General features: G+C 40.1%; 1 protein-coding gene across 2 annotated transcripts in view; it reads left to right on the forward strand.

The window, feature by feature from the left end:
- The window catches only part of LOC132391704 (serine/threonine-protein phosphatase 2A 55 kDa regulatory subunit B gamma isoform), a 194,761-nt gene that overhangs the window by 108,760 nt on the left and 60,876 nt on the right, over nucleotides 1-25,125 (forward strand). For both annotated transcript variants that reach the window (XM_059965251.1, XM_059965250.1), the window contains one exon: nucleotides 9,361-9,538. In XM_059965251.1, coding sequence (XP_059821234.1) covers nucleotides 9,361-9,538 — 178 coding nt within the window. The remainder of the gene's footprint in view (nucleotides 1-9,360; nucleotides 9,539-25,125) is intronic.

The following is a 25,125-nucleotide window of genomic DNA, read 5'->3' on the forward strand; positions in this document are numbered from 1 at the left end:
GCAATCAGATCAAAAGGTTTTGAATTTACTTTATTTTTCTAGGCATGGGGTAGAACTATATATAGTTTAATGAGGAAGGAATTGTGGCTGATTCTCCAGGCAGAGGAGACCTTGAACATATGAGGCTGCTTCTGTCATTTCAGATTCATACATAGGAAGTCAATGTTCTTCTGAAAATGAAAATGTACATTTAAGCCCTAGTGCTGCACAGGGAAACGTGTCCTATTTCTGTGTGGGCTGCTGGGGATTGACTTTCTTAAGTACAGAGTGCAAGGCATGAGCTCCTGAAGCAGCAATTTTCCGTGGATGTATTGCTTCAAATGGCTCAGCTGTTGCTTTTAGTTGCAGGTTGGAAATGTGTGGTGAACTATGTGCCTGTCGGGACATGCCCCTGCTGACTGCTCCTGTGGCTCCTCCCACAGGCCCCTGTATAAAGGAGATCTGCGGCCTGACGCTCGGCCTCAGTCTCCAAGACCTTGTATGATAGACACTCACTCCTGGTTCCTTCTTCCAGTCAATAAAAGCCGATATCTCACCTACGTCTCAGTGTGAGTTATTGATGGTGCATCAAAATGAGTGAGGAAAGTTTACGTTTCTGATTGAGAGTGGAACATTCTCGCTTTGGAGGTGGGCACTCGGGGAAAAGGTCAAAGTTACTAATTGCTTCCTCTAAAAGCAGTGGAAGACCTTGGCCTACTTTTGATACTGCAAGGACTCTTATGGTTTCCCATGAATGTGTATTTGTATATTGCACCAGAGGCAGCAAATGTGCATAGCTGTTGCTATATCGGTTGCTGCAAATGTATCATATCTGAGGAAGGTGATAATGTTTCCTGTTGTGTGTTGTGCAGAAATAAATGCAATCGAATCTCGCTTTCAAATGTGTCGTGCAGCATGAAACCCAAGTTAAACAACTGAATTTCAAAATGTAGTCAAGCATGAGCTCCTTATCCAAGAGTCAAATGGACAATTAAGTGGTGAACTATCTATTCATTATATCACATCTGTTATATCTTATTCCGAGTATTTATAAATATTCAGTTATGCATAGACATGTTCTTCGACAGACAAAGGAAGACAGCTCCTAATTGCAAAGAAAGCAGGACAGAGCCTCTACTTCCTCAGTCTGCAGAGACTCAGTATGTCATCAGAAACCTTGGCAAACTTGCATTGGCATTTGGTGGAAAGTGTGCTGACTGGCTGCATTATGGCTTTGAGTGGAAAATCCTACAGAAATAGTGGATTCAGCCCAGTACATCATGGGTAAAACCCTCCCAAACATTGAACATATCTGCATGAAACGTTGCCATAGAAAAGCAGCATCCATCATCGGAAATCCTTACCGCCCAGGCCATGTTCATTTCTCACTGCTGCCATCAAATGCCTTGGGACTCGCATCACCAGGTTCAAGAACGGTTACGACCCCGCAATCATCAGGGTCTGGAACAAAAGGATAACCGCACTCATTCTATTTCTGGTTGTTTCCACAACCAATAGTCTCACTTGAAGGATTCCTTATCTTGTTATTTATTGCTATTATATTTGCATTTGCACAGTTTGTTCATTGATCCTGTTTACAGTTACTCTTCTAGAGATTGGATAAGTATGCCAGTAGAAAAGAAGCTCAGGGTCGTATATGGTGATGTGTGTGCACTCTGATAATAAATTTTACTTTCAACTTTAAGGCTATTGCTCTCTGTCATCTTTTAGGGTTCTCTTGGATCTTTTGACAAGTTGCCTTGATATGATGTGTACAAGGTACTACGAAAAATAACCCTAAAACTAATTTGCTGAGACTGACTGTAAGCATACTAGTATTACAAAGAACATCAAAGGGAATTGTTCTTTTCTGTTTTTAAGTTACTGAATTGCTGTTCTTTAGTGGTAATTTAATATCTTTGAATTCTTGACCAGTTTAGCAAGGATTTTGCCTACTTCATTTTCAGTGTAAGTGTGAGACGAGATTAATTACTGTATTTGTACTATTCTTGTCCATAAACACTTCCAAATGCTTCTCTTCAGTTTGACTGTGAGTGCTTAATTCTATCATATCTTTATCCCAAATTGGTTGGTTTCTAAACTTTGGCTGCATTCCTCTTGGATCTCAGACACATTAATTTGGCTTTAGGAAAAATGAAAGAGTTCCTCTTGGAGAAACAATGAGGCAGATATTCATGAATTTCAGATAATTTGAAAGAGGAGAGATTACCTTTTCAATTCATTTAAACAACTTTTAACATTTGGCATATATTTATTATGTTTGAAAGAAATTCTATTTTTCCCTTTTGGTTTGGTTTCCCCCACTGCTTAATACATGGCAATGTTTGTCATTGCAAAAAGATTAATTTTGTCTTGCATCTTGGAAAATTGCATCCATTATTTTGTGAGGTAGCAAGACATAGATAACTGCCCCCATGTAGGCCACTGTTGTAATAATTTTCTCCAGTTGAAGGGGATTAATTTTGATTAAACTATCCAGTTTATTAGTCAAGCTGTATGTTAAGCATTGAAATGTAACATTTTGCCCATAAATCCATCGTATGGGTCATAAATCTCAAAATTTAAAAGAGGCTGATGTACTCTTGCTCTGCAGGCTCTGGTATAATAAAAACTGTTGCCATATTACTCCAGTGGATTTTACAATGCCTTTGAGCTTTCAAGGCAAACAGCAATTGCATTTTTGAGATAATTAGAACAGAGGCAGAGGACAATAAAGAAGATAAATTAATGACCACATTGTTCAACAAAGAGTTTACAGAAATACCAGTAACTAACATTATTTACAGTCATAAGATTGAGCTAGTATTTGCCAACCATAGAGACAGTCACTTTATACCATCTGCTCATTGGGGAAACTGGCCCTTCACTGCACTCCACTGGTATATGGGCTTTCTTCAGCCTTTGGTCAATGCCCCTGCAGTTACACGCTACAGCTTTGCTGAGACTGTCCACTTAACCAGTGAATGGCAGGAGATCTGTTTGTGATAACTATCTTTCCCAAGATGGTGCTGCAACAAACAGTGACGTTTTGCAGAGAGGTCACAAAGCTGCAAGATACTCTAATGCATTTACATCTTCTTCTGAACTGCAATCGCTACAGTCTGTAATTTCCCTTTTAGGGATGTACTTTTGAATCGACTTAGCGATCTGGCACTTGTACAGTCTCTTATGGGATTCAGCAAACTAGACTCTACTGCAGGCGTGGCCAGCGTGGCTGTTGCTGGCCGTGGATGCTGCATCAAAGCCTGATGGTGGAAGATCATCTAAGGCAAGAGGAGAAAACAGGTGTTCAGCGTTGTTTGCTTGTGTTTGACAGTGTCCCCCTCTCCTCGCTACTACCTTCAGGTGGGAAATGCAAGAGTCCTGGGTATCAGGCTACCAGGCTCTCAAGCAGTTATTGCCCAGCAGCCTCTGGGTTCCTGGAATGGTGCTGAACAAGTTCCATAGCTGTGGACTCACTCCTGCAGATTCTGCGGTTCATGTCCAATGTGTTACCATTTACTTTTTTTTTTACTATTTGCGCAATTGGATATATGGTGGTCGTCTGGGGTTTATTTTGGTGAATTCCATTGTGCTTCTTTGTGAGCACTTGCAAGAAGGTGAATCTCAAGGTTATAGATGATATACATGCTTCGACAATTTGGAATTGGAGTCTTTGTGGGGCATGGTACAAGGCCATTCCGCTCTTCAAAAATTGATGTATTAGAGAAATGTCATGTGTTTCTCTGTCTGTCACCTGTCCAAAACAGAATGAGATATTATCAATGCACAAGTGGTGTTCAGTGTTTTATAGCTGAATAGCTTGGTTCTGTTGGAGGTTGTATATCTCTGCCAGCCTTGGGTGGATTGGTTTCAACTTGATTGTAGTTGACTAAAGGCCTCTAAATGCTTGTGTTGTCAATTACATGTTAGAAGTACTTCTGACTTTCCCAGTACACTGAATCCTACTGTTGCACAAACCTCTTGCAACCTGATGTTTCTGGAAAAATTGATACTATGCCCCAAGAAGTAGAGCGTTTTATGAATGGCAACTTGGCTTTATTTGACAGATCCTGTGGACCTTCCTTTGGATTGTCTTTGCATAACTATCAAAAGTTGTTGATTTGAATCCCAAGTACTGCTTTCTGTGTCCACGCGACTGCAAATCTGAAACAACGCACAAAAAATTCTGGAGGATCTCAGTATATCGGCAGCACCTTTGGAGGGAAACGGGCAGTGAATGTTCAGGGCCAAGACTCTTCATCAGAACTGGAAATAAAAATGCAAAAGCCAGGAGGTGACGGGATTCAGCTCTTTCTTTTCATTCCTGATGAGCGAATTCAGCTCGAGTCAATGATGGTCTATTTCCCTCTATAGATGCTACCTGACCTACCGAGCTCCCCCAGCTTCAACTGACTTTCCTTCTGTAAAGTACACATTCTAAATTGCTTTGATTGAATTTTGATATGGGAACTTGTACTCAAGTCGAGAACCCAGAGTTTGGTAATTACCACCAATGGGACACATCTCCCAAAGCCTGAAGTGGATGCAGTGAGATTATGTTGATAGAAATGATTTGAAGGAGAGATTCGGGTGGGAAGGAGCATGTAGGTAGTAGAATACGAGAAGTGGTAATGATGAGAGAGACTGATGCCTGGAGGCTGTTATGTCTCAAGAGATGTGATTATTCTAGTATTCTCACCATCCTACTGCAATTATTTTGGGCTGTTTGCAATTAGCATATAAAATTATCACTCGTATTGAATTAACATTATTGATGTGTCATATTTTCCTCTAAATTTGAATTATTATGTCTCCTGATCGGAGTATGAATCCTGGAAACAAGATGCTGATGCTTAATGTTTTCCTGCTGAACAGGTCTCAGTTGTATTTAAACTGGGCTCAGTTAATTGAAAGTTTATTAAAACCAAAATGTATTTCCAATCCCTCTCTTCCTAGAGGTGCCTATTAAAAGTACTTATTAACTGATTTAGGCAACTGACCAGACATTTGAAATAAGGCCGTGTTCAATCTTGCAGAGGATCTAATTCTGCAGTAATGTAGTTCAAGCAGTGTCACTGATAAATTAATTTGTTCTGCACCTGTTTTTCTCTCTCATTTTCACAAAGATTATGTTAGTCATGGAGATACAGCGTATAAATGGGCTACTCAATTAGAATTTGTGCCAGTGATCAAGCACCTATTTACACTAATCATACCCTTTTACCTATTTAATCTTCCTCTGTGCGCACTAACTCCTCCCAGATTCTACCAGTCATTCTCACACATGATAGTCAATCCAATACAAACTGGGCCCTGCTAAAGGGTCTTGGCCCGAAATGTCAGCTGTACTCTTTTCCATAGATGCTGCCTGGCCTGCTGAGTTCCTCCAGCATTTTGTGTGTGTGTTGCTTCAATAGTCAATCCAATCCCACTTCCAAGCTACGTCCCACTATTCCCATCATGACCTTTGGGCTTTTCAATGTAGCAGAGCAGAAGTGTAACCTCATTTCCAGGCTTCTAGCACCTTCCCTGAGTTTTTCCCAGTCTCATGCACTATCTGAAGTTACTATGGAAGCCAGTTTACTTCCTCATCCATCTAACACATCTTATTCTGACAGCTCTTTTTTAAACACGTCTGATAGGATGGTCAAATTGTGCTACCTAATGATTTTTTTAATGAATTTGTTTGACTAAATGGAATAATCTTAAATGAGGAAGATTGAATTTAGTTAGAATATTTTTCTTGGGTTACCATTATTTTCATGTCCCAAGCCACAGATTGACTTTCATGGGAATATGGATGAATCAATTTCTCCCAAAATAATTCCAAGTAAGCGAAGGAGATTTTGATTTGCTAATTCTGGTAAATCAGTGACTCTCATTATAACCTTTTTTCAAGAAGTGAATTGATGAGTAATTGGGCCTAATATTTTTGAATATGCAAGTAAGGATACGTAGAACAGTAAAACACAGGAGCAAGCCCATCGGACTACAAGGTTGTGCCAAGCTAATTAAAATCAGTAATCAAATGCCCAACTAAATTAATCCCTCCCGCTTACACAATGTTCATGTCCTTCCATTTCTTGTACACTTAGGTGCCTACCCAAAAACCTCTTGAACACCACCTATTGTATTTGTCTTTACAATCAACACAAGCAGCACAGTGCAGGGGGCTTCAAACCTCTTGTGTGTTTTGTAAAACAAATTTGCCCTGCACATTTCCTTTAAGGTTAGCCCCTTGCACCTTAAACATGTGCAATCTGGTATTAGATATTTCAACCCTGGAGAAAAGTCACTAACTGTCAACTTTATATCTTTGATAATTTTTCAAACCTTGATCAGATATTTTCTCAGCCTCTGCCGTTCCAGAGAAAAGCCAAGCTGGTCCAACCCTCCCTTAAAGCACGTACTTTCTAATACTGTTAAGCCTCTTCTGCACCCCTCACCAAAGCCCAGGTATCCTTCCTATAATGGGACGACCAGAATAAAGTAATACTCCAGATGTGGCTTTACCTGAGCTTAATAAGCTGTTACATAATTTACTGACCTCTGAACTCAATGCCACAACTAATAAAGACAAGCATGCCATATGCAATCTTTACCACCCTGTCAATCTGTGTACCCATTTTCAGGGAGCACAAGATCCCTCTGCTCATTGACACTATTTTGCCTTTAACAGTGTACTGCCCCTTCTCATTTGTTTTTCCAAAGTGCAATGCTTTACATTTGGCCGGGTTAGACTCAATCTGCCTTTTCTCTGCTCATAACTGCAGCTGATAAATATCCTGCTTTATACTTTGCCAGTTTTCTACGCATCATTCCAGAAATTATGAAAGGGGGAAAAGTGTAATGGCAGTTGGTGAGAAAATCAATATTTGGTTTTAAATTAGAGCCCTGCCCCCCCCCCCCAAAAAGGGAGAGGGGAAGTTGGAAAAGAACATTGAACTGTTGTTGTGATTGCTTTGGACAATGAGGAATGGTGCATACAGCAATAAGCTATTAAAATAGATATGAACAACAAAGCAATAAAACAGTTTTCAGTGGCACCATCTTGCCCCATTAATCCTCCAATATGAGAGAAATCTATCAATTAAAGCCATTTGTTTGCAGTCACATATTAGTGGAACCACCAAAATTTTTCATTCATTTTTTTAACTGAATTATGGACATTTCCACAATTCATCTTGTGCAGGAATGAGACTTTAAATCAGTCGTTAGCTGAAATGATCATGCGAATGCAGCAAAGCTCTTGGGGATATGTAGCAGTGTGAAATATAGTGCCTGTCAGTGGATTTCAGAGAAAAGGTCATAAACATTGACGGATAACATGTCTGCATGATATTGTGAAAAAGCTTCGAATGATGCAGCTTCACGGCCGACTGACAAGTGCACTACTGCACTTTGTGGAGCTGGAGTAAACTACGCCAATGATGAAATTCTTGAGAAATACACAATGAGAGCTTTTTTTTGTAGTACATTGCATTTATAGGATAACCAGTTGATCAGTAAACCGGCAAATATTTTCTCTTTGCTCAGCAATTGAATCATATAACTGAGCATTGCTAATGGAGGTTTCTTTACAAAATAAAACCGAAAGGGTGTACTGACATTGGAGAGGGTTCAAAGGAGGTTCATGAAAATGACTCCAGCATTGAAAAGCTTATCATCTGAGGGGCGTTTGATGGCTCCAAGCCTGTAGCCACTGGAATTCAGAAGATTGGTGGGGAGAAGCGTAGAATCTCATTGATACCTATTGAGTGGTGAAAGGCCTTGATAGTGGATATGGAGAGGATGTTTCCTATGGTGGGAGAGTCTAAGACCAGAGGACACCGCCTCAGAATAGAGGGGTGTCCTTTTAGAATGGAGAAGAAGAGAAGTTTCTTTAGCCAGAGAGTGGTGAATCTGTGGAATTCATTGCTACGGGCAGCTGTGGAGGCTGAGCCATGAGGTATTTTTAAGGTAGAGGTTGATAGATTCTTGTTTAGTCAGGGCATGAAGGGATATGGAGAGAAGTCAAGAGATGGGGGCTGAGAGGGAAAATGGATCAACCATGATGAAATGGTGGAGCAGGCTCAATGGGCCAAAAGGCCTAATTCTGCTCCAGTATCTTGTAGTCTTAATAGTACATTAATTGATTTAGGCAACTGACCAGACATCTGAAATATGCCTGTGTTGAATCTAATTCTACAGTGGTTTGGTTCAAGCTGTGTCACTGCCAAGTTAATTTAATTTTTTTAAATTGATACATAGCGCAGAGTAGGTCCTTCTGGCCTTTTGAGCTGTGCACAAAAAACACCCAGTTTAATCCTAGTCTAATCATAGGACAATTTACAATGATATGGTCTTGTAATTGAATATTGAATTTGTTCATGTTGTATGACCCTTTGGTTATTGTTCTAGACCTCTCTATGCATTTGATGTTCTAACTCAGCTATGTCCACTGCTGAGACAGGAAGTAGAATAAACAGGTTTAAGATGAATCTTATAGAAGGATAGCAGTAATTACAGTTTTGAGGGATAATTAAGAGAAGTGGGGGAGCCCATGACCAGGTGATGAATTAGGCCACCAAAAATGGGACAATAAGGGTGGCACAGGTGAATGGGAGAATTCAGGCAGACACACAAATGATTTGGAGAGCAGCAGAAAACTGAGTCATATGGGGATTCTATATATTTCTCCCTCCAATTAAGAGATCGGAAGGGCCAGGATAAGAATGTCATGAAGCCTGGTCAGTTTTCTTTTCCATTGACTTTGATTAAACTCAAAATGCCCTAGTATAAGAGGACAACCAAATTTATTTTGAGCTTAAAACCTGAAGTTACTTTTGGCTCCTTGTTGATAGAGAATTGTTGTAGAATAAACATTTTATTATGTTGTATAGTTTATTATATTTCAGTACCTTCTTAATATGACATTGTTGTGCCATAGATAATTTTTTTCTTCAGTGGCCTGGATATCTGACTCAATGCCAACTTTACATGTTCAAGTCAAACAGAAGATTTCATTATTTGTGCTCTGGCATTTCCTCCTACCTTATGGGAATGCAGTTTACTAAACCCATGCAGAGAATCTTGACGTTTTTTTTAAAGGTATGAGTTTAACTGACTTGGAAATGTTGCTTAAAATGTGAACCAACTAAAGATGCGCAGGTTGCAAATACAGACTATTGAGATTCCCACTGCTTTCCCAGTTGGAGCCAGGGCTTTTAAAGGAATTCATTTATAACTATTTGAATCTGAAGACTACTCTTTGGTTTATACTTAAGGTACCTGGACTGCTGACATCAATAGTACCTTTTGCTTAATACACTGAGAAGTATAAAGGTGTTGAAGTTGATTACAAGTGATTGAATAATGCACATTTGTTTTTCTCTGCAGGTCCCAGTACTGAAGCCGATGGATCTGATGGTGGAGGTGACTCCACGGAAGATCTTCGCTAATGCTCATACCTATCACATCAACTCAATTTCAGTCAACAGTGACTGTGAGACGTATATGTCAGCTGATGACCTCAGGATAAACCTCTGGCACTTAGGAATAACAGACAGGAGTTTCAGTATCCTTTCACTGTGCTTTGTATGTGATTGTTGTTACTGAAATTAAGAGTTTTAAGGATCTTGTACCTTGAGGCACTGATTAATCATAGGATGTTTAGAGATATGCACATCTTTCTTGCAAATGTTTGTGTGTCAAAGTTATTATGGCTGGGTATATGCAAATATTACAATGACAATACCCCTTCCAGATTTTTTTGTGACTCATACTAAACTTTTTGCAGTTCTATGTAAGCTCTTTTAATTTTTACCTATGCTATTCTCATCCAAGTTTATTGTCATGGGCATTCATACCCATGGCATAAATACCATGAAAATTAAGTTATTGTAGTGGCAGAACTGACCATTGCAAATATGATGAGAAGAAATTACGTAAGTCAAAGTAAGTTACCAGACAAAATAAACCTAATTCTATCTCGGAAAATGTTTTTTTATAGTCTGTTGGAGAACCTCATGGCAGTGGGGAAGGAGCTACTGTTGAACTTCGGGGTTGTGTCTTCAGCAGCCCGTATCTCCTGCTTCATAGCAGCTGTGAGAGAAGGATGTGGTCTGACTGGTGGCAGGCCTCAATGATGGATGTTATCTCCTGGAGATAACATCTCTTGTTGATGTCCTCAGTAGTGGGAGAGCTGTGCCCATGATGGTTCTGGACAAGTCCACCATTCTCTGTAGCCTCTTTGAGTTCCCTTGTCAGGTCATGGTGCATCCAATTAAAATGCTTTCCACTGAACATCTGGAGAAGTTGGTCAGAGATTAGGGCATACTAAATTTCCTTAAACTTGTGAGAGATGCTGGTGTGCTGCCTTCAGGGTCGCATCTATGAGCTCAGCCCAGGAGAGATTCTTAGCTGCTAACATCTAGGAAACTGAACCTTCAATGAGGGCTGGTGCTAGTTTGTCTAATTTTCCCTTCCGAAAGTTCACAATTGAAGTTATGGCTGATATTGAGGCACCACTCTACCAACTGACCTATCTTACTCCTTTACCACCTTGTCACCATCTGTGATTGGGCCAACAACATTGGTGTCACTGGCAAGCTTGGAGATGGTGTGAACCATGCTTAGCTGCACAGTAGTTGGTAAAGGTTAAAGCAGGGTTGAAGCATTCAGCCTTGTGATGTACCTGTGTTGATGGTCAATGACAAGGTTAAGTTTCTGATCCATAATGATTGCAAGTGAGGAGACTGAGGATCTAATTGCTGAGGGAGATTGAAACCTAGGTCCTTGTAATTCTCATTGAATTACTGATTGAATGAAATGAAGCACAAAATGATAGTGTCTGTAAATTTGTTGTTTAACTCTGAAATGCTTGGGACCTTGAAGGAAGTGACTTGGTGTTTGCTTGCATCAGTTGTTTTGGTTTATGATGTCACATTGGCCTGGCCAAGTGATAGTATCACTTTCTGAGGCAGACTGCTGTAACTAGATTAATTTACTGAATGCAATAAGGAGCAGGCTGCCAACAGAGACTTATTTGTATGGCAAGTTGCTGTGTTTTAATATGATGAAACACCAAGCTTGTTCAGCTGGACCTAGAAAGTGCAATACCGTTGTCTGCTCTTAACTAAGTACATTACCCACTACAAATAGCTAGCTGGAAACTGGTCACATTTGATGTTAATAGAGTAAATTTGCTCCTGGTTATGTTTGAAAAGAAGGAATTGTATAAATAAATTATTTCCTTTATTATGGAACATTTTGGCATGTGGCTAAATTAATGTTTCCCCCTCTTAAGTTTCTCATTGAGTAGTTTCATACATAGACAGGGAGGGGAGGGTGCTCTGCGCACCATCGTGTATGCCAGTTGCTATCCCACACCAGTACATATGACATCAGCTGAGTAGGCTTCCCTCAGAAAGTGGAGTACTCTACTAACATGCTTGCATCAAATACACACCCAATAATGTGCACCCTGAGTTAAGTATAATAAGTTTCCCCAAATGGTTGGAAAGCAAAACAGACAAGATTCTGATGGCTCACTGTGGTCGTCTTGTAGGTTCAGACAGTAAAATCATAGACAGTCTCTGGGTTAAGCGCACCCAACTTATGAACACATCTGCATGTTTAATTCAAAAATCGGACATAATTATTTATGTTCATTCTTATGAATGGCAGAACTACAGTTCTAGGAATTGTTCTCATCAGTCTTTTATGATTTTGATGTCATTCATTACAATACTATGGAAATCATTTTGCCCTGTCGATTCCTTTAATGCATATTTTCTGACTGGTGGACAAATCAATATTCAAAATAGTTTGGGACTCCTTGGTTATCAGGGCTGACCTGCCTGTGCTTTCTTGCACACTCCCATCCCCTCCACCACCAGCTCTCTACTTGCTCAAGTCTTTAGCTTTCTTCTCATCAATTGTACTGTTCTTCTTCTTGATAAGTAGCAATCTTATTCCCTTCTGCTTCTGAGAAACCTTCATTTACGAACTCAATCCCATAATGACCTCTTTTTCTCTGCCCTCCCCTCAAAGCCTATGGCATCTGCTGTAAATCATCAAAGTTCACACTAGCACTGATAATAAATATAATAGTTACTTGCCACAGTGGCATGTCACCTGACACACCTTAACCCCTATCACCTCTCCCCCGTTCTTACTGCTCCTTCCCTACAAATCCATAATGATTAGTGACAGATTGTCTTCAAGAACATTGTATAAATAGAAACCTGTTTGCTGAAATTTTAGTGAATTTATTTTGCAGTAAGTCCTGTATAATGTTTAAACGTGTAGTATTATTCTTGGGTGAGATATAGACATTGCAGATGATATGTTTATAAGAAGCATATGGAAGCACAAATACACTATACTTGCAGATTTTAGATTGGAGTGTTTGGATTCCACTGCAGTGTTCAAATGCAAACGATAGTCGCTTTGACATGATTTGCACAAAATCCAACTCACTGATGTCTGTGATGTTCAGTCCTCGGATGGCCAAGAAAATCTTAATTAATAACTTCAGTGTTATAGGACCCATGCCCTCTTCTTTAGTTCTGCTAGAATGTGTTTTGTAAAGTCCCTCCTATATGATGTTATAGGGCAACTCATGCGCTATACTACTCCCTCCAATGTCCTTGACTTGGATTTCCTGATAATTTTTCTGATCTTATTATCTCCTATCACCAAGAGTTGTAGAATCTTAATATGTGGGAGTGGGCCCTTTGGCCCGCTGTGTCTGTGCTGACCATCCAATATCTATCTATACTAATCCCATTTCTCAGTGCTCAGTCCATGGTGAGCTGTGCCTTGGTGATTCTATTACTCATCTAGATATCTCAATGGTGTGAGAATACTCTCAATCCTGAATCTGCTGAAAATGGCTGGATATTCAGCATTTCTCTGACATCTGAGGCTGAAATGAATGGTTCTGAACAATATTATTTCCTTTTGTATTAGATGTGACCCCAGCCAGTGCAGCGGCTTGCCATTCCACTACCGTCCTGCTGAATGAGTTTCACTCTTTCCCCTTGAAGGCATGTATGATTGTATGCTAAAGGAAGTTGCTTTAACCTCAAACTAGGAATTTAGCTTTTTTTAAAAATTCATGGTTTGAAGTATCTTGCTGATGGAGCCCAACATAAAACTTGAACAGGTTATTAAGAACTATCTCACTTGATGTCATGTTACATGACTTTGGTGATAAAGAGTTGGTCAAAGGTGCTATAATCAAGTGGATAGATTTGCCCTGCTTTTTTGTGATCAGAGCAGACCTGTTATGGGGAATATGAAGTCAACTTAATTGAATGGTTGATGGTAATTGGTGTTGCAATTGAAGTACAGTTTACTTGGGTGCAGCAAAATATCTTGCACCCAGTTATTGATGTTGATAAATGACGTATCAGAGCAGCTGTACATCAGAGAAGAGAACCCCAAGGCATCCTGTACATACATCAAGAGGGAGAGGGGTTAGAACCACTCAAGGATAAAGGAGGGAGCATGTGCTTTGGAGGTGGAGGATGTGGATGAGATCATAAATTAAAACTTAGCATAAATATTCAAGGAAAAGTATGTAGATGGTAGGGAGAGCATGCTAATTTGCTAGTACATTTCAGGTTAAAGGTTGCAGTTCTGAAAGAACATGAAGATGGATAAGTCTCCAGGGCCTGATGGAAAATCAGGATAATCCAAGAAACTGTAGACTAGTGAGTCTGATGTTAATGCTGGTGTAAAGGATTCATAAGGATAGGATCGCTAAGCATTTGGAGAACCATGAGATAGTCAACATGTCTTTGTCAGGGCAAATCATGTTTTGATAACTTGATTGTACTTTCTGAGGTGATGTGGAAGCTGTGGTAAGGCAAGGGTTAAAGACAACATCCAGGCAAGGTTAGCCTGGGGCAGTTGTAGTCAAGTGAGATCACCAGAGACACCACTGCTTAAATTCACGGTGAATGGGACATTTATATTTAGAATTGGCTTGCCCATAGAAGACAGATGGTGGTAGTCGATGGGAATTATTCTGGCTGGAGATCTGTGATGAGCAGTGTTGCACAGGGTTCTGTACTGAGCTCTGTGCTGTTTATGATGTATGTAAATAACCTGGGATGAAAACTTAGAAGGGAGAGTTAGTAAATTTTCCGATGTTACAAAGATGGGTGTTGTGGAAAGCATAGAAGATTGGCAAAGGATACAGCTGGGGGTATAGATAAGTTGCAGAAATGGCAGGTGAAGTTTAACCCAGCTAAGTGTGAAGTGTAGGACTTTGGGAGATCAAATGTGTTAGTGGAGACAGATGCAATCAAAATGTTCAAGGCTCCTGGATAGGCAGATTAATGTGCTGTAAATGGATGGATATGGATACTCTGGAGGCAGAAGTGATTAGCTTTGTTGGCCATTTCATTACTGATTAGTTCAGCACAACCTTGTGGGCCAAACAGACTGTTTTTGCATTGTATTTTTCGATATTCTGTTCTACTGATCTTTAAGATTCTGATATGCATGGAGTTCTCGCTGTCTGTAACTGCAAATTAAAAATATCCTAAATAGAGAAATAGAAACATGAGCAAGCTGTGTATTCCATTTTTAATAATTTAGTGAAGCTATAATTTGTAATCTAATTTTTCACTTACTGTACTTTTGCTCCTCCTGTTAGTACATTGGTCAGCAAAAATCTACCAGCCTTGCATTTAAATAACCCACTGATTAAGCGTTATTTGCAATTTGCAGAACAACATTGCAAAACTCAGCCATTCTGTAGAGGTCTTCAATAACTTTACTGATTTGTATTTATCCCTATTTTCAGGAGCAAAATGGACAGATGCAGTTTCCTCACACAGCTCTCTATACTTCAATCTATCTGCCAGTTGCCCCTCTTCACCTAGATCCACCTCTGCTTGCCAGCTCTTACCCCACTGCTTTCCCTTCAGCTCTTTGTGCTGGCTACGACTCCTCTACTCTTCCAGAATTGACAAAGGGCATCAACCCAAAATGTTGACAATCCATTACCCTCTGCAGATGCTGCCTGACCTGCTGAAATCATTCAGCAGCTTTTTATTTGCTCCAGATTCTAGTAACAGCCATCTTGTTTGAGTGATCTTTTCCTGTAATTTCGTCCTTGAAGGCTACAAAGCATCTAAAAGAGAAATACGGAAATTTTCTTTGAGTCCAAGCTAGAAGCTGCGATACGGTCTCAGAGCACTTTAGTCCATAATCATATGCTGAGTATGCATCTTGGTCTGCCTTGATACCTACTGAATTCAAATTGCAGGTCTTTATCAAAGTGTCCAAATCTCATCTGCTTTCTTAAGAGATTGAGGTTACAGTGGGCTAATGCAAAGGAAATTAGCATTAATGATGACTGACGTTACAACAGATTTATTTTTTTGCTTAGTATCTTGACTGGAGTGATTTAAGCAGCCTTATGATCAACGTGCTGGAAGTGATTTCAGAGTTTACTGGCTGTATGCAGTGCAGTAATTTAAATGATACCTGCAGTAACCTGGGAGTTGATTTGAGTGTAATTTCATTTTCAGTGCAGTGATTTAGAACAACAGCTGTGTGAATTCTGTACTTAATATCTGCTCAGTGTTCCATCTGAGTAGAAAATGTGATTATTAATAGTTGGTCACACTCTCTCGTGTGCTTTTGAGCATGGCAGGGTAACTGCAAGTTTCCAGAAAAAATATAGGTTTATTGCACCTGTTTTTGTTGTTGAAGAATGATCCTACTGTCTCGGGTAAGGTAAAATGAGGTCTGAAGCTTATGTCAGACTAATAGAACTGAAAAGCAAGGGGTTTGTTATTAGCGAAGTGTGCAGGATTTTATTGTGTCCAAAATGTCCTCTTTCAAACTGTCCAATCGTGACTTTGCTTTTTGGGTGCTATGGCAGTGTAGCGAGTTGTGTGACACTATTACAGCTCGGGGTACTCCAGGGTTTGGAGTTCAATTCCAGCACTGTTCTGAAAGGAATCTCTACATGTCTTCCCCGTAGAATATGTGGGTTTTCCCTGGGTGCTCTGGTGACCACCCACAGTCCAAAGATGTGCCAGGTAGGTTAATTGGTCATTGTAACTTGTCCCATGATAGGTTAGGGTTATGGGGATGCTGGGGTGGCATGGCTCAAATGCCCAGAAGGCCCTACTCCATGCTGTATTGCAAAATAAAATAAAGCAATCTTTTTCTGTCTACAGTTTTGTATGTGAAAGATCTTGGGGGAAATAAACTGTTGCTCTTGCTTATACTTTACACAAATGCTGAACCAAATTAGCTTATCTGCTGAATGCTTGTGTATTCAAGAGGTTATGTCAAACTGTGAGCAAGATCTACAGAGAAAATTGATTGGTTGCCAATATGTTACACTGTAATCTGTGGTTCCTGCTTAAAAAAAAAGATGCATATAATTGATACAGTTCCTTGTTTCAATAAAATCTATGCTCTTATGTCAACTAGCTCCTGTTGCTATAGCCAAGTGCTCCGGTTCCAATATTAATGTGAAGGAAGGAGCAGCTGAAGAATATGCAGATTTGGCTGTTGGGTGTCAAGGAATGGCTAGGAATGAAGAGAAGAATAGTTGATGTAGGCTTATGTCAGGATACAGAGATTTTGGGCACAAGGAGCTGACTATGGGGATACTGACAGGGATGTGAAAAGTGTTAATCTTCATGGGAAGTTGAACTTTTTGTATGGAGAGGAGGACATTGGCGGTTATGGGGCAAGAGGCAGGCAAGTGAATTTGGTGGTTCTGGCAGGATAAATCTGGCCCTAACCAGTGAAACAGCAGACACATCTCTTGCCCATGCTACTTTGTCTACTGTAATTGTGATCCAAAACGAAAATGAGCAAGGGTTAAACCCAAGTTGGAAAAACAAAATCAAAACCAGGAGCTTGAACAAAATATTTTGAATTGGGCTTTGTCTCCAGAGAAAGGATTGGCAGCCTGTCCTAGCCCTTAAAACAGGAAATGAGTGACAAATAATAAACACGAGAGATTCTTCAGAAGATGGAAATTTTGAGCAACACAAAATGCTGGAGGATCTCAGCAAGTCGGGCAGCATTTATGGAGGAGAATAAACAACCGATGCTTTTGGCTGAAACTCTTCATCGGGACTGGAGAGGAAGGCGACAGAAGCCAGAATAAAGTGGGATGAGAGGAAGGAATAAAAGCTGGCAGGTGAAAGGTGAGACCAAGTGAAGAGGAAATTGGATGGTTGGCTGGGGGAGGCAAATGAATTGAGAAGTGGGGAGTTGAACTTATGAAATTGAAGCAAGTGTAGATTAATTATTTCTACTCCTTGAACCTGCTCTAATGTTCAACAATGTCATGGCTGATCTTTCTCAGCATCATTTTCCTGCTCTAGCTCATAATTCCTGATTCTGCTAACATCCAGAAATCCATTCATCTGTTTTGTATTCCTTCAGAATATAGAATTGTAAAGATTCACCACCTTTGTGGGAAGAAATTCCTCATTTCAGTCACTTTTACTTTAAGATCTGTCATCTTTGCTTCTTCACTTTCAGCAAAGGAAAGTATCTTCCCCATATTTACCTTCAGTAACACATCAAAAATTCTTGGCGGCCTTCTCGACATTAGTGGCACCAGAAGCAGACACATTGGCTGACAGTTTTATTGAGCACCTTTGTTCCATTCGTCATGGCTGTCTGGATCTCTTGGTTGCCAGCCATTGTAATTCTCCTTCACATTCCCACTCTGACATATCTGTCATCTGCCTCCTCCACTGCCAGCCTGAGGCTAAACACAAATTACAGGAACAGCATCTTAATCTGACTGGCTGTCTGTAAACTGGTAGGATGGACTTTGAATTCTCCAACCTCTGGTAACTACTCCAACTCTGTCCATCCTTCCTCTCCTCCTGATCCATCTGAACCCCATTATCATTTCTTTTTTATTTGCCACCCTCACCTTCTGCATTCTCTAACCACCGGTTTCCCTCCCCACCATCCTCATTGGATTCCATGCTCCACCTTCCTCTCATGGGATTCCATCAACCTTCATCTCCATTTCTCCCTTTGTCACTTCTCATCATAGAACCATAGAACATTACAGCACAGAAACAGGCCCTTCTTGGCTGTGCTGAACCATTTTTCCGCCTAGTCACACTGACCTGCACCTGGGCCATATCCCTCCATACCCCTCTCATCCATGTACCTGTCCAAGTTTTTCTTAAATGTTAAAAGTGAGCCCACATTTACCACTTCAAACGGCAGCACATTCCACACTCCCACCACTCTCTGTGTGAGGAAACCTCTCCTAATGTTCCCTTTAAACTTTCCCCCTTCACCCTTAACCCATATCCTCTGGGGTTTGTTTCTATCCTAGCCTCATCTCATAACTTCTGATGCAAATCTCACTCTCACGCCTCACTCATCTCCATTTCCCTTCACCTTTAGTAGATCAACCTAATATCTGCCAGATCTTGGTCCACCAGTTCCCTTCACAAGTGTACACAGCAATCTTTCACAAGTCTCGACCCTAAACATCAACTATCCAATCCCATAGATGATGCTTGACCTCTATTCTTCCACTTCCAGCTTATTGTGATTGCCCCAAATGCCAGCATCTGTATTCTCTTGTGTCTCCACTAAGAATTCTGTAAACTTCAACAATTAGCTCACTTAGAAAAATAATAGGGGCATAGCCTACTTAATCTCTCCATACTTGATAGACTAGTTATACCAAAAACTGGTCTGCTGAATCTTTGCTGCATTTACTCTGTATTTTTTTAAGGGCATGAAGGAGGAAGTATATTGTTTCCATAACAATCATGTCACACTTTTTGCTGCACATCATCCTTTGGCTGTTGAATGTAAAGTGACTGTTTCATTTTCTGACAGATGTGGACTTGGCTTTAGTAGGAGAAGTCAGCAATGAACTGCAGCTTCCATTGTTCCTGTGAGATTAACTTTGTGCAAGTGAACCACTGTGACTTACAACGAGCTGACTAAATATTATTCTTTGAAAGGGAGTTGCACATCCGTTCATACTGAATTTTAAACCATGTTTGTGCTGTGAAGCTGTAATTTTATGCAACAACTTTATCAAAATCTGGGTCAGGACATTTTAATGAATGTACTGCATGTTGTGAACAATATTTTGAGTGAAAATCCAGAAGATTGCAGCAGAAGCAAGCTTTAGTTGACGGCTTCTGTGAGGTCAGAATTTCAAATTGTTCTTTTTGCTTTTTACTTTATTACTAGGCCGGAGAGGCTGGGGGTGGAAGACCACAATGCTTCTATTTATGTTAGAAATGGGAAAGGGAGAGTTTTGGGGGTGGGGTGTGAAGAGTGTTCAGATAAGACTTGGCATGGGTAACTGGCAGGGGCAAAGTGGAAATCAATTGCTGTTGGTGGAATCTCTCTCCTGTACTTCTAGACCCATTCAGTGCTTGTAAGAAAATATAAAGAGTGTGACATAAACTTTTTAAGTCACAAATAAAGTAGAGAAATCTTAATCAATCTTATTCCACAGTTTTGGAATAAGCAACCATTTCATTCAGATTAATTTAAGCAATCTTATCCCCCAGTTTTTAGATTAAGCAACTATTCCATTTATTTGAGAATTGAATGGATAACTGATGGGTCCTCAGCACCTGATGGTATACAAGTTTGGTGTGAATACCCTCATCATTATGGTAGTTTTGCAGATATGTGGTAATTAGATTAAAACAAAAGGATCTTTATGAATATCACATGAACATCTGGGTATGTTTTAGCACATTTGATGATAAATCCTGCAAAATTACTTTTATAGATAGTGTTTTAATACTTTAGGGGTGAATGCATTTATGATCAAGTTTGTGTAAGTTGTACTCTTAGCGAAGTACCCTGCCTTCCGAGTCCCAATCATTACAAGAGCTAAGATTAACAGCGGTTAAAGTTTCCATAAAGGATTCTGTGGGCATATGCAAAAGCAGAATAATTCAGAATTTTAATCAGCACAGTGCTGGATGAGCTCAGGAGGTCAGATGACATACATGGAGTGGAATGAGCAGTCAACGTTTTGGGCCGACACCTATGTTCCCTCTGATCTGTGCCTGTGTGCACGCGTACACATTTTCCAACCAGCACAAAGGAAATTAATGTGTGCACAAAAGGTTAGTTACCTAAAATAATGTAGTAATTAATAATTATACTTATTGAAAATAATCTTTTAGCTGAATGCTTCTGTTAACTAGTTAGTCGGTTTTTCAAATATCACAATGCACATCACTAATTTACCTCACCTCACCTTTCCTGTTCCAGTTTGTACAGCTGCATCATGGCAGCAGCCATCTTTGGCTGACAACGTGCATATCATAAAGTTTACAAAGATTTGTCTGAAATCCTGTAGATAGTTTACTAAGTTTTTACTGAAAAAATATTGATTCGCTATGTCAAATTCAAAAGAAGCAAAGGGCATGAAGTGCAGAAGAACTGCAAATTTGTTTGAAGTTGAATGGCTTAACAAAATAGTAGAAACTGCTACACCAAAAGCTCATGAGGCCATGAACATTCAGCTATGAGAAATATTTATTATGATTTGGAAACTGGAGGTATCTGTTTGTATTGTCGTGATGCGAAAGTTGCTGGAGAATTTGCTAGTGGAAAGAAGTGGGATGATATTTGGAAACTTGACTTTTTGAAGCGTCATTTGGCAAGTAAATCACATTTGGATGGTGTACAAAAGCTCTGGCAACAGAACCCATCATTACCCGGTACAGGAGTGCTATGCATGTTACGGTTGAGTGCAGATGAGCAAGAGCGAAAACGATCAAACCCAGAGGAGATTAAAGTCTAAAATGTCTAAAATATCGTGATTTTCTAGCTGAAAATACTATAATAGTTAGACAGTTTAATGATTTCAAATTTTCCATGCAAGAAAAAATTAAGTCCAAACTGATTTCAAACTTTGCTGGAATAGTGGCATTTGTACTTGAAAATGAACAGTTTTGCAACCTTGCTCAGTTGATGGACATTAGGGGAATGTTTCTTGTGTCCAGTGTGGACTGTGAGCGAGGTTTTAGCCTAATGAATCAACTCAAAAAACAAGCTGAGAAACCATTTAGGTGAATGTCATTTGGATATGTTAATGAGAATCAAAAGCTGTCAATTGGATGGAAGTTCTATTAGTCTAGATAGAGTTTACAGAGAATGTGTAAATGCCAAAGACAGGAGAGAGAAAAAAAAACTGAGTGACTGAAATATGTTATTTTGTTGTTATTCTGTGCAGTTTTATGTCAAATATTTTGTAAACCTACATAAACTCTGCCATGTGTGCATTCAGTGCGCACATAATTTTGTCACAGGAAAAATATTTGCACAACATAAGATTTTGCGCACACTGACTACTAAAAATTAGAGGGAACATTGGCCGACACCCTTCTTCAGGACTGGAAAAGAATGCAGAAGGCACCAGAGTATAAAGGTGGGGGGAAGGGAAAAGGGCAAGTGAGAATGTGATGGGTGAAGCCAGGTGGGCAAGAAAGGGAAAGGGCTGGAGATGAAGGAATCTTGAAGAAGGAAAATGAAGAAAAAGGAGGAGGGACTTCAGAGGGAGGTGATGGGCAGGTGAGAAGACATGAGGCCAGAGTGGAGAAGATAAGAAGAGGGGAGGGGGAGGGAATTTTTTACCAGAAGGTAACTGAATGTCTATAGTGTCTAGAACAGGGGTGGGCAAACTTTTTGACTTGTGGGTCACAAAGGGTTCTAAAATTTGACAGGGGGGCCGGACCAGGAGCAGATGGACAGAGTGTTTTGGTAATACACCTCATAAGAGAAAATAAAATATCATGGGATATGTAGAAAACATGTGCTTTAATTTCAATTGAAAATGAACAAATGCATTACAACAAAATATCTGTCTTTGAAGTCCCATGGTATTTAGCTATTTATTGAAATGACTTTTAAAACACTGAAAATTAAATGAATAAAATACAGCTTTTTTTAATAGTAACAGTTATTATTTTAAAGCACTGAAAATTCTGTTATCCTTCAAGATATTATCATCATCACTCTCCTCCTGACTGTCTTTATTTCAAAAACGGTAGGAGATGCAGGTCTACTTGTCCTGCTGCTTCTTATTCAATTGTCCCCTGTGCCAAAACTCAACAACGACCCACACAATGACAGAACAGTGACAGCGCGCCAGTATGCGGAGCACGTTATTTGATCTGGAGCGCATTTTTTATTTTGAGAACGTACGTGCACCTGCGCACTACTCATGTCCATCACTTAACAGAACTGACATGTAACATGTAAGGCTTATTGAAAAAAATATTTTCAAATGCATTTTTTACATAACACAACGAAGAAACTTATTTTTAATTTCAGTGGGAACAGTGTTGTTGGTCTCCCTTTTTAGCCAGCGCATCGAAGTCTGGATTTAATTTTGTTGTGGCGATTCTCAGGATGGATCTGAGGTGTTGGTCAGTTAACTTGGATCTGTGGCTGGCTTTGTTGATGTTCATGACGCTGAACGTCTGTTCACACAAATAGGTCGAGCCGAACAAAGAGTAAAGCGCAAATGTGGAGTAATACGCTGCACCTCAACAAAGGTCAATGTATATAGAGTGCGTCATCTATTGGGAAAACGCCAGAATTGTGGGGAAAAAACGTTAACAAGGTTTATTAATATAATTTCATCAAGTTCTGCGGGCCGGATTAAAAAGCTTAACGGGCCGCATATGGCCCCCGGGCCGTAGTTTGCCCATGCCTGGTCTAGAATAGTGATTCACAATGGGGGCAGTTGCGTGTCTTAAGGGGGCATTAGGGGAAATAGAAAAGGTCGGGGGCATTCAAGATACTTGGGGGGGGGGCAGTAAGTGACCTGACTGACCGTTAGAGCAGGAACTTCCCAGGAAAAGATGAGGCACTGGAACACAGGAAAAACCCGGCTCCGCACGTGGTGAGCACTTGTCCTCACAACACGTCCGCAACTCAGCAATCTCATCTGACGTCACCAACCAAACAGACGTTGTTATGAGTGCATAAATTAGCAACTAGGGTGCCCAACAGTTCCCCTTAACTCACGGCACGGAACAAGTTCATGCGATCTTTAACTGTTGATATGTCAAGTACACCTCTCAACTTTCTGTACAGATTCACTGAATACAGGTCACACAATGATACAATGCTGGCCTGAACCAAGTGGTGAAATAGAACCAATCAGTGAACCTACTGACCCAGAGGATTCCTCTTAAAGGTGTTCAAGGCAACTTCGGCTTCATATATGCAGTCGAGCACCATCTTTGGGGATTATGAGACCTTGCATGATTGGTCAATCACACTAACTGGAATAGTATAAAGGTAGCTTGCCGAACACCAGCTCTATCCCATCTAACATTCAAATTTCAATCTGGATCTTTGTCAACGTAATTTTCAGTGTTGTGAGCATCTTCATCTTTGCCTCGCCATTCTTTTGCATGCCGCTACTATCGTTCCATCTGTGTTAACTCACTGCTGTTGTCAACGTTCAGTAGGCATTCCCAGTTGGGATAATTTTTTATTTTAATTTAGCCCCATTAATGATGGATAAAAATGTATGATGAGACTCCTATGGATCTGATGTCAGTGAAGCCTTGAATTCTAATCCTGGTAGGAAACAGTATCTACAGAAAATGCATCAGTACAATATTACATACCTGGAGTATGGTTTTATAATGTTCCCATCAGATCAGTGATGCCCATGTATTTTACTTGTAAAACTGTACTCTCCAGTGAAGCCATGAGACTATCAAGATTGCAGGAGCAGTTCCATAAACGATACCCTGAAGAGGCTACTTATGGTATTTCTCAGTCCCAGAAGGTGAAAGAAGCATTTGATAAGCGTTGCACACTCGAATCATTTGCCAAGAAAGCTAAAAAATTACCTTGATGGTGGTCTCATTGCCTTTTGTAACGTTTCCAAAATGACAGCAAAGTGTGGAAAATCTCATACAATTGGTGAGAGATTACTCATGTCTTCTGTATCAGAAGTGCTCACCGCTGTTCTCAAAATTGATCCCAGTATTTTAAAATCAATTCCTTTGAGTAGTATCTGTGATGCTCGTCATATTGACGAAATGAGTGAAGACATTGTGTATCAACTATGAACAGAGCTACAAAAAACAGAATTTGGGATACAACTGGATGAGTCAACTGTGTGAGACAACAAGGCATTGCCAATGGCGTATCTATGGTTTATCAAAAATGGAACTGTTTATGAAGAGTTATGAAAAATGGAACTGTTTATTACCTTTATACAAAGACAAAAACAAATGTTAATGGATAATCAATCTACAATAAGCTCAAAATATATATTGATGATGAAATTATTCCAATTAGGTATATAATTTCTTGTGCATCATGTATGACTGGTTGCAATGTTGGTTTAGTGGTATTTATGAAAAACAAATTCCAAGTCCGTTTGCAATCCATTGTGTAATTCATCATCAGCATCCTGCAGCCAAAAACCTGAGCCAGCAATATTTTTGAAGCATGACTCTGGTAAGATCTGTTGTCAATAAAATTAAAGCTTATCTATTAAATAGCAGAATATTTTGTGAGTTATGCCAAGATAACGATGAGTTTGAATGCTTGCTTCTTCACGCAGATGTGCGTTGGCTGTCAGGCTACTGCCTAAAACGTTTCTCTGATCCTTGCAACGCTGGTTGAATTTTTGCTCAAAGTTGACAGAGCTTGGGAAACAAGACTGAACTTGTATGTGTAGATGTGGCATACCTAGCTGATCTGTAAGACAGAATGAACATTCTAAATGTGAGCAACAAACACATAATGCTGGTGGAATGCAGCAGGCCAGGCAGCATCTATAGGAAGAAGTACAGTCGACGTTTCGGGCCGAGACCCTTCGTCAGGACTAACTGAAAGAAAAGATAGTAAGAGATTTGAGAGGGGGAGGGGGAGATCCAAAATGATATGAGAAGACAGAAGGGGGAGGGATGAAGCCAAGAACTTGAAAGTTGATTGCAAAAGTGATACAGAGCTGGAGAAGGGAGAGGAACATGGGACGGGAGGCCTAGGGAGAAAGTAAGGAGGAGGGGAGCAGCAGGCAAGGAGTGATTGTGAGAGGCCCCCATCAACTCTGCTCTCAAATGCATCTCCCATTTCATGCACATCTACTCTCAACCCATCCTTCCTCCATCCCACTCGGGA

Source organism: Hypanus sabinus, chromosome 3, assembly GCF_030144855.1.
Source record: "Hypanus sabinus isolate sHypSab1 chromosome 3, sHypSab1.hap1, whole genome shotgun sequence".
NCBI classification, from domain to species: Eukaryota; Metazoa; Chordata; class Chondrichthyes; order Myliobatiformes; family Dasyatidae; genus Hypanus; species Hypanus sabinus.